Source organism: Azolla caroliniana, unplaced genomic scaffold (genome assembly GCF_043228905.1).
Source record: "Azolla caroliniana isolate FFs.n. ecotype wild unplaced genomic scaffold, voAzoCaro1.0.p SCAF_16, whole genome shotgun sequence".
Classification (NCBI taxonomy): Eukaryota; Viridiplantae; Streptophyta; class Polypodiopsida; order Salviniales; family Salviniaceae; genus Azolla; species Azolla caroliniana.
Genome location: NW_028230451.1, coordinates 3,604,729 through 3,614,064, shown reverse-complemented (window position 1 = coordinate 3,614,064; position 9,336 = coordinate 3,604,729). Strand labels below are relative to the sequence as shown.

The following is a 9,336-nucleotide window of genomic DNA, read 5'->3' as shown; positions in this document are numbered from 1 at the left end:
GGACGATAACAGATGATGGGTCTACAACAGATGATGGGTCTGTTGGATCGGACTCTTGATAGGATATGTACAATACATTGGCATGGTCCTGAAGGAGATGTGTGGTGGCATAGGAAACCCCTCCTCCTCCAATCCACATATGCTAAAAAAGCCAGTAGAGCCCACATGCTTGGTGTAAGAAGAACAAGAAGAGGAGGAGTGAGACTATTGGTAAGAACTGTAGCATTTGCAGAGGAAACACTCATATTGTGTCTGAGCAAGGAAAGGACACACCATGGATCCTCCTCCTCCTCCTCCTCCTCCTCCTCATCTGTTTTTGTTCTTGTTGAAGACACCATCAGCAGCTCCTAACACCAGAAACTATCCCCCCCTTTTTCTCTGTTATGCCCATCTGCCCTTCTGCTAGGCTCCCAATATTAGGTCCCTCCATTTCCTAGATCGAGGGATTTCCTCTGCTAGAAATTTCAAGTTTAGGCTTTATATTTCTCTGTCAGATTTTGGGGTTTCTCTATGCAATATTTGGGGTTTCCAGATTTGCAACATTGAGTTCTCTTTTTCCTCTGCTAGTGTTTTCAGAAATAGGGTCTTGTCTTCCTGTTGTAGGGTAGTGCAGATTTTGGTTTCTTCGTCAGGGTTTTCAAGATTTGTGTTTTACATTTGCGTCTTTATCTGCTAGGATCCTCAAATTAAGGCTTGTGGTGTCTGCTCTGGGCCATAAAGTTAGGTGGGTTTAAAGATTTGAGGCGTTCTGCGTTTAGGTTTTTCCATATTTGAGTATTTCCTCTTTTCTTAGGGTTTCCCCCATGGATTCTGGACATGCGAGAGCTGCTAGCATGATGAATGCAGCTATGAGAAGCAGATTTGTTGCAAGGATTCAGAAATATGAAGCTAAAGTTAGGCAAGGAAGGGTCCAACAAAGAGATCAAAACCCTAATCCTAATTTTATCAGAGAAGAGAAGCAATCTTCTTCTGTAGCAGAGAAGATGATGATTCCAGAGAAAGTGGTAGCTTCAGACACTAGATTTGAAAACGAGGATGAAAAGAATGGTTTGAAACAACAACAACGACAACAAGAAGAGTATTACTTTCCAAATGAACAGTCTCTCAAAGGTTTCTTATCAGATAAGGAAATCTTTAATAACCATAACAACAGCAATAGCAACAAGAAGAAGAATCACATCAGAGAAGATTCACCAGAGCATCACAAGGAAATCATATGTGGAATGTTAGAGAGATCATGTTCATTATCATCATCAAGGATGAAAAGTAGTAGCGTGAAAGGATTGGACGTAGTGGAAATGCATCCTCATTATCTACCCATGGAAATGAATCCAAAGTTTCTACCCACGGAAATGGACCCTAAGTTTCTTCCTTTAGAAATAGAACCTAAGATTCTACCCATGGAAATGAACTCTAAGTTTCTACAGATGGAAATGACATCATTGGATTCACCACCTGATCGTGTTTATGAAGAGGTTACACCACAAATTGATATAGATGCTTTGGCAAATGAGCTCCGGGTCCGGATAAAGGCAGCGGACATGTCTGCCTCAATGCAAGAACATGCTTTTCGGTGTGCAAGAGCTTGTTTAGATCACCTGGGCAAACTTCAAAGTAAACTTATTGCGCATACTTTGAAAAAGGTCAGTATCCCCCCCATAAAGTTGGTTTTCAGTAATGTTTTCATTTCATGTGCCCATGTTATTAATATATTCATCATTAGATTATCAGAGGCTAGTTTAGTCAAGAGTAGGATCATCACTTTTAGATTATGGTAGAGTAAACTATTTGGATTGGCCACATTGTACATTGTTAGATATTAGTTTATGGTAGAGTAGTCTCATCAGCTATTCTGTAGCCTCTGAAGATGTCTTTAGATTATATTCCTGTGTTTATATGTGATGTTATTTGCATAATCACACTTTTGTATCTTAATTTAGGCTAGAGTAGGATGTTTAAGTATTTGATGGGTTTTAAACACACATTGGATTGTGATGGTTTGGATATAGACCAAAAGTTGCGTGAAACATATTTCATGGGAACATATGAACATACAATATTAAGGGTTAATTTATGGTACAGTAGGATCAATTGTGCTATTAGCATACACATAATAACATTATTAAGGCTTCTTAAGGCTAGAGTAGTTCAGTTCATCTACTATTTGATGGTCATTGCTGATGATTGTTTCCATGGCTATAGTTAGCACATGGACCTAGCCAGAGAAGTTAGCATACACATAATAACATTATTAAGGCTTCTTAAGGCTAGAGTAGTTCAGTTCATCTACTATTTGATGGTCATTGCTGATGATTGTTTCCATGGCTATAGTTAGCACATGGACCTAGCCAGAGAAGAGACCAAGGTTTCACAAAAAGGCGTTATTTAGTTTTTTCTTTGTGACATAGCTTAATGACTTATCATTATTTATTTTTACTTTCTCTCATAGGAATCTTAAATTGAGCAAGAAGACTTTGCATGGAAAATGTGGAATGGCTGAGGCCCCACTATCCCTAGATCAGAAGAATGAAGGTCACAATGACACAGAAGCCCTGGGATTTGTAAGTGTTAGATCCAATTAACATTAGGGGAGTTCGTGACAATTGCATATTTTGGTATGAGAAATATTGAAAGGCTTGACAGTTTATGGGGCTATTTGCATATCATAGCTCCTTGTTTTTTAGCAGTCTAGCTCCCTTAGAAGCATTCGAGATTCCATATAAGACATTTTAGAACCACTGGTTTTCCTCAACCATACCTGGGTAGTTCTAATGCGGATGAAAGAATTCTTATGATAGAGTCTTAGGAAATATACATGGTGGAGCGCCACTTTTACAGACACCTATTTATGATCTCTCGACACCTGTGAGAAATAAAAGAGAATTATGAGGAAGATTTAAATTTTATATAACAATTTGAACAAGCCTACTGAAGGGGGAAACTTCACCGAATCCTCAAAAGTGCTAAAGGAAACCAACTTCTTAAATGATAATGCATTGGAATGAAGAATCACACGGTTGGAGCAATGTCAATTTCCTCATGTGGCCAATCCAAATAGTTTACTCATCTGCATATTTGACAAACACTTTTGAGTTGGATCCCTGACAACTTGTCACAAGTTGATGTGGAACTTGGCAAAATCTAGAAAACTATAATAGTTTCTAGAAACCTTATTGCACCTCACCTCTTTGAGGACATTGTCTGTAATGATGGAAAATTAATATTATGATATAAGCAGAGAAATTATGGACTCTGTGACAAAGACTAATGTGACAATTATTACACAATTTGAATGAGGGTGTATCCATGACCAATGGCTTGCTGCAAGGAAGTGCAATGAGATTTCAGGGCAACAAAGTAGAGGTCAAGTCAAAATAGTTTTTTTGGGGAGTATTTCCTAATTAATTCTTCAAATGACAATAAATATTTGGGTGGAAAGCTCTCAAGTTCAAGAAGCTATTCAAGGAGGATTTTGGTAGCGGCAAGGATCAAAACCAAATTCCATTAGGAAAGCAAGGGAAATGCTTTATTTGTGATGAGAGAGGACACTATGCATCTTAATTGTGTGTTGGCTTAAGTCGGCTAGTTCAAATGAAAAGATAAGCATAAGTCAGTAAGAGAAAGACAAATACTTTTTCTGGGCTGATGAATAATGTCGTTGTTTTACAACAAATGCAGTTGAGCCTCATAGTATGTTGAGCTTGGGATTGAATCCAAGATCATTATAAGGGGATCTTTTCCTGTTATTTCAGCTCTTAGTATATCTAGTGTAATGAAAAATCATTTTTCTATGTACTGTGTCTTCCCAAAGGATGTTAATGCACATAAAATTGTCTACTTCTTTTTACTTTGACAAAGACATGACAACTTTCTTGAAAGCTTTAAGCTGTTTTTTTGGATTCTCTTTGGGGAAACTTACCTTTTGAACGGGCCGTGAATGGTTCGGTTCGTTTTAACGGTTTGAAAGCACGGTTTAAACAGTTCGATGGTTTACGGTTGGCAGTTGTTTTTTTTTTAAAATAATTTTTTGAACAACCTTTTCTTTTTAAAGCCTAATTCTCACATTTTAGGAAAAAATCTTTAAATTTTTGAAAAATTAAAATTTGAAATAATGAAAAATTTTAAAAATTTTAAATTTAAAAATGAATATTTGAATTTTGACCTAACTTGAAAACCGAAACCAAACCTTGAAACCACGGTTTTAACGGTTTAGATTTTTTGTAATGGTTTGGTTTAAATGGTTTCATGGTTCGCTTTGGGTCAAGTTTGAAAATTTTTAAACGATTTGGTTTAAACCAGTTTGGTTTTGACACTCTCGAACCAAACCCAACTGAACCGAGCTGTTGCCAATTGTTAGACGAGGGGCTGAATCAGTACTTTTAGTGTTGAAGAAAGATGGCATCTCAGAGGTGGATTTGTTAGGATGCATATAAAGTTGTGTGTCACAAAGCAGTCAAGGCCTAAGTTTTAGTCGAGAGTCATGCGTCTTTATGTTAACATCATGGAATGATGTCACTGTGAAAGAGTTTGACCAACTTTGCCACAAGAGATTGAAACATTTGCATGGATGTGCATAATTTATCAATAGGTTAGACATGATAGAAAAATGGCACCGGGGCTATGCCAGTCTTTGCCAATCCCAGCTAGACCTTGGGAAACACCCATGGATTTAATTTTTATCTTTCGTGATAAAAATAGAAAATGAATGATGTTGACTATCATATGTAGAATCAGCATGCAAGATCATTTTTTTCTTGTAAGGAAGAAGATAAACCTGGAACAATGTAGAATATCTTGTAGTACTTTAGGATGCTCAAGTCCGTAGTCAGTCCGTAGTCAGTGGCTGGGCCCTAAGATGAAAAATATGTTTTTGAAAGCTTTGTTTGTGAACACGAGTGATACCTGTGCGAAGGAGCCAATTCTACAAATTTAAGTTTGCGCAAAGGCTATGTTTCAGAGCATAAAGCACACGTGAACACTATTTACTATTAATTAATGTGCCTACAATAATATGAGTTTACCAACAAGTATGCTTTTGAGATAATAGAGATAGGGAAGAAAGTTCCACTTTCTGCATACAAGCTATAAGGTTTTGAGGCAAATAAATATGCTACTGAACCCTACAAGAAGTTTAACTTGCTCTTCAAAATACTCTAAAATAAATAAAAAGAAAACAGTGAGTGCCATTGTTGTGAACTTTTGTTTGTGTCTAGAATGTAAATATTGAGCACAAATATGCACTCACACCATCATCTTGTATTGTTTTCTAGATAACTATCAGCATGATGAATAAATTAGAATGGCTTACACACTATAGTTTATGCCATCTGTTAGAATTTACTAACGTAGACTTCCATTCAACATTGCTTTGCACAGTTCCAAGGAGCAGGTTTCACAGCTGATTTGATCTCTTTCCTACTTTTCTCAGTGGACAGCATTTTAAAGCTGTACATGCAGGGTTTAGTTGCTTAAATACGGTTACACTGAAGGCCGTGTTGCTAGTTAGGCTGTTGAATCTTATCTTATTGTATCTGTCCCTGATAATTATCAATAAAGAAGTGCTCAAAGAGGTGCTTTGGGGCAACTTGATGCTCGCTTCCTTGTTCAGGATGAATCTAGCCTCCTGGATTTGAAGTAGAGTCTTAGAGATTATTCCTGTGTTTCATCGATTATTGAGCATTTCTAACGCTGTAGTTAAGTTGATAGTCTGATTGTTGTTCTACTGCTCTTCGGGATTCCAAACGATGTTAAGATATATTTGGTTTGGACATAGAACTAGGCTATTTTGTCTATGGTTAGGATTGCTATGCTATGGTATATGCCATAGACCGTGTATATAAAGACTACATATACCCATGTGCATAGTTAATCCTTCATTTTTATTATTCATGAATCGTGATTACACCACCCTCTCTTATTTATGGAGCTAGCTTCATATGGTCAGTAGAGTATAGTTTGGTAATTTGTGTTTTCTTCTTCACTGAACCGAAGGTACACGATTCACTAATTGATGATTTAAATTAGGTTAGTTATGCAATTAGGAGAATAATGCACACCCTTGTCTGATACACATTGAGTGGTATGCTTACCCTTTTTGGTTCATTCTTATGGTTATTAGGCTATATATGTATTTAGACGAATGCAATCCTAACCACATAATCCAGATCTTCCTTGTGCTAGGCTAATTATGTAGTTTAGGAAAGTGCAATGCTAACCGCATATTATATTAAGCTATGCACATGAAATTATAATGTTTAACATGATATATGATTCTTGTCATTCATGGTTCACTCTTATATTATTTGCTTTTCAGGAATTCGACAATGTCTATGGTCCTGCATGGCATTGTATTGTCGGAACAAGTTTTGGATCATTTGTAACGCATTCCTTAGGAGGGTTTGTTTACTTCTCCTTGGACAAGGTGTCTGTCTTGTTGTTCAAGACAACTGTCGAGCCCATTGAGAACTCACGGTAAAGAAAAAGCACCGAACAAATATCTTGTGTTTTTAGTTTACATTGATGGGCTTGTTGTTAATATGAACAATTGGAAAGTTCGAACAACATACCACAAAAACAAGTCACACTGACTAGGGGCAATGATCACGAAATGCTTATTGCTTGCTACAGTGTCTAGAATCTATTTTTTGGTTGCATATATATATCCTTTTCATCATGCTCCTTGTAATCTTGCATTTAGATGTATACTTGGAATTCAATATATGCTTCTTATTGGATGGATGTGAACTTTAGGTGCCCATTTAAAGTTAAGATGGGAGAATTTTCAATTTGCTTGTGAAATGGATACATTCATAATGACTTAATAGGTCAATCTTACGTGTATTCCACTGTCCTTGTTGACGCAATTATCTGCAAACTAATAATGATGCAGTTCAAGGCGAGAGTATAATGTCTTCATGGTAAACATTAATGTGTGATTAAGGGTCCCATTTACGAGTATGTTTTCAGTATTGCAATTGTAAAGACTATGCAAGCCCCCAGTTAAAGAGTGGGGTTTCATTCTTCTCAACTTAAAAAAGTTCTATTAACAGTTACGGATTTCTAGGCAAAAATCCTTCCCTGGTTTGTTGATCTGAAAGGAATTGTAGTCATCATAATGCTACCTCTTCATGTGACTTCAGACTCTTCTTCATGATGATGGAATGGTTTGTCAAAGTATCACCTCAAGAACGATGGGAAATGGTATTGTATTGGAACAATATATCCTTTTTTCACTAGATATGCTATAGATTGTTTGTATTGCTACTAAAGAAATTTGAAGAAACCATAGTGACAGGGACATGTTCACTCTTGTGAAAGTGAGCCACACCTAACCATAATGTTGACATGTTTCAAGTTCCCTTGGAGCTGGAGGACAGGTTGATCTGATATAAATTCAGTGGTTCCTCCATTATCACTGCCTTCTTTTAGCCAAGTTTGAATGACCTTGCAGTAGTTGAATGCAGTGCTATGTATTAAAGAATCTGGTATGGCTGTCTTGGAAGATAATGAGATCTGGTCAAATGTTGTGCATTGTGATGGTCAACGTTTTCAATATATGCGTTGTTATATGTATACATCGAATGAGAAACATTGGATGCTTAGAATAATGTCATGTTTAAATTTTTTGAGTGATAGCCTAAAGTATGTTACAAGAAAAAAGCAAACGATCTGTCTAATATCATTTGTAAAGTATTGCATCCTTCCATAATTTAGCAATCCATCGAAACAATAAGAAGGTACCTCGTGTCTTTTGCATGGAGTTTTACATTTGTTCAACTCATGTGGTGAATGGATCACTTGTGCTCAGTGTATGTAGGTCTATTGTCATGAAAACTTTCAATGTAAATTTCGTACTCAATGGAATCCTAGAAAGTATATACAAAATTGAAGTTAGCATCAGCATTACTATGCATTTTGTTCTCTTCAATATGTTCTTATGAAGACATCATGTTCTATGGGCAACAGTGTTGAGCATATTCTATAAATATTATGCCGTTGCCAACGATCTTAGTCCAATTTGAGGAGTGTGGATTGATATTTTATCCAATGTAAATAAAAAGCTGTCTCATGTTATGTTATTCTTATTGGCACACTATGGAGAAATCTATTTGATGCACCTTCTCCTAAATGGTTGCACACCTTTAATTATATGCATTTACAATAGCATTTCTTTCTACATGTTTGGGAAAAAGAGGAGAATGTGCATCTTCACTAAGGATGAGCAATTTGGGCATTCCTTGGTGGATGGAAAGAAGCAACATGGTAAAATACATGAAGCATTTTCAACTTGATGTTCCATATGGAGTAAGATTTGAATGTAAATAGAAATTTATGGCATTTGTTTATACTTGCTCATGAAAAATATGATATTGTCTTGCTTCTGAAAGAATGCACAACTTTGACATTTCTCCAATAGATAGAAATAGCAAAAAACATGCAAACTTGAAAATACATGAAGCATGTTTGGTTTGATCTACACGTAACACCACCTTGACATTGGATTATGAAATGCAAGGAAAAATGTGTATATATGAGTCATGACCCATGGTTAAAACATAACCACACAAGATGCTGAGGATGATAAAGCAGCTTCCTTGTTTGGCTTCTCCATAAATTCATTTGATGTGTCTATAAGCATATGGGAAGTTGTGAGAACTGTTTACCATGATAAGATATCATTTCACACAAGCAACAAAGGGGAAATTATACCAAGGTTACAACATAAACACAAATTAGTTACCAACAAGGGTAACATAGAGAATATGCCATGTGTGGATTGCCAATTATGAATTTTCAAACAATATAGGGAGATACTTCAAGCATCGGTGTATGTCCCAACCTTATTTGTTCTTGATGGGTAATACACACTCGAGAATATGACAATTGAAACTCTAATAGGTGTAGGAAAGTGTACACTTTCCACTTGGTGCAATATGTAGAACATTCCGATGGAATGATGATCTTGGTGAGCACATGTCATTAGTTAATTAGTGTTCATGAAGTGAAAACAAAGAAAGATCCATGAGCTTATTTGTTTTATACTCATTATAAACTCTAGACCTCATGCGTCAAATCTTATCATGGGTACAAGACTACGGAGATGCAATGTACAAGGAAAAGAGTGTAATACATGAAAAGCTAGAATAGAAGAGCCTTGTGACCAATGTAAGTATGACAAGGCCCAAGGGCAAAAACATTCAAATGTCAAAGTATAAAACCCACTTTTCAACTTTTCTTGAACTCTTCTTTAAATTCACATACCATAGGTTAAAGGATTTCTTCTTCTATTTCTCTAAGAAGATTAATGCTAAATGCTTTACCGTAAGCAATGTAGTA

General features: G+C 36.2%; 1 protein-coding gene across 2 annotated transcripts; it reads left to right on the top strand.

Moving 5' to 3' along the window:
- Positions 1-345: 345 nt before the first annotated feature.
- Positions 346-6,734, top strand: LOC147853640 (uncharacterized). Of its 2 annotated transcripts, XM_087332033.1 has the most exons (3): positions 346-724; positions 794-1,643; positions 6,314-6,734. In XM_087332033.1, the coding sequence occupies exons 2-3, from the start codon at positions 804-806 to the stop codon at positions 6,473-6,475; spliced, it is 1,002 nt and encodes a 333-aa protein (XP_087188159.1). In that variant the 5' UTR covers positions 346-724; positions 794-803; the 3' UTR covers positions 6,476-6,734. The 2 variants fall into 2 exon arrangements, with proteins under 2 accessions (XP_087188159.1, XP_087188158.1); XM_087332032.1 differs by having other exon boundaries at positions 346-1,643.
- Positions 6,735-9,336: the final 2,602 nt, after the last annotated feature.

Excerpts from the sequence above, each read along its gene's own strand:
- LOC147853640 (XM_087332033.1), top strand. The coding sequence starts at position 804 with ATGGATTCTGGACATGCGAGAGCTGCTAGCATGATGAATGCAGCTATG. Across the intron at positions 1,644-6,313 it reads TTGCGCATACTTTGAAAAAG|GAATTCGACAATGTCTATGG; the intron begins GTCAGTATCCCC and ends TTTGCTTTTCAG.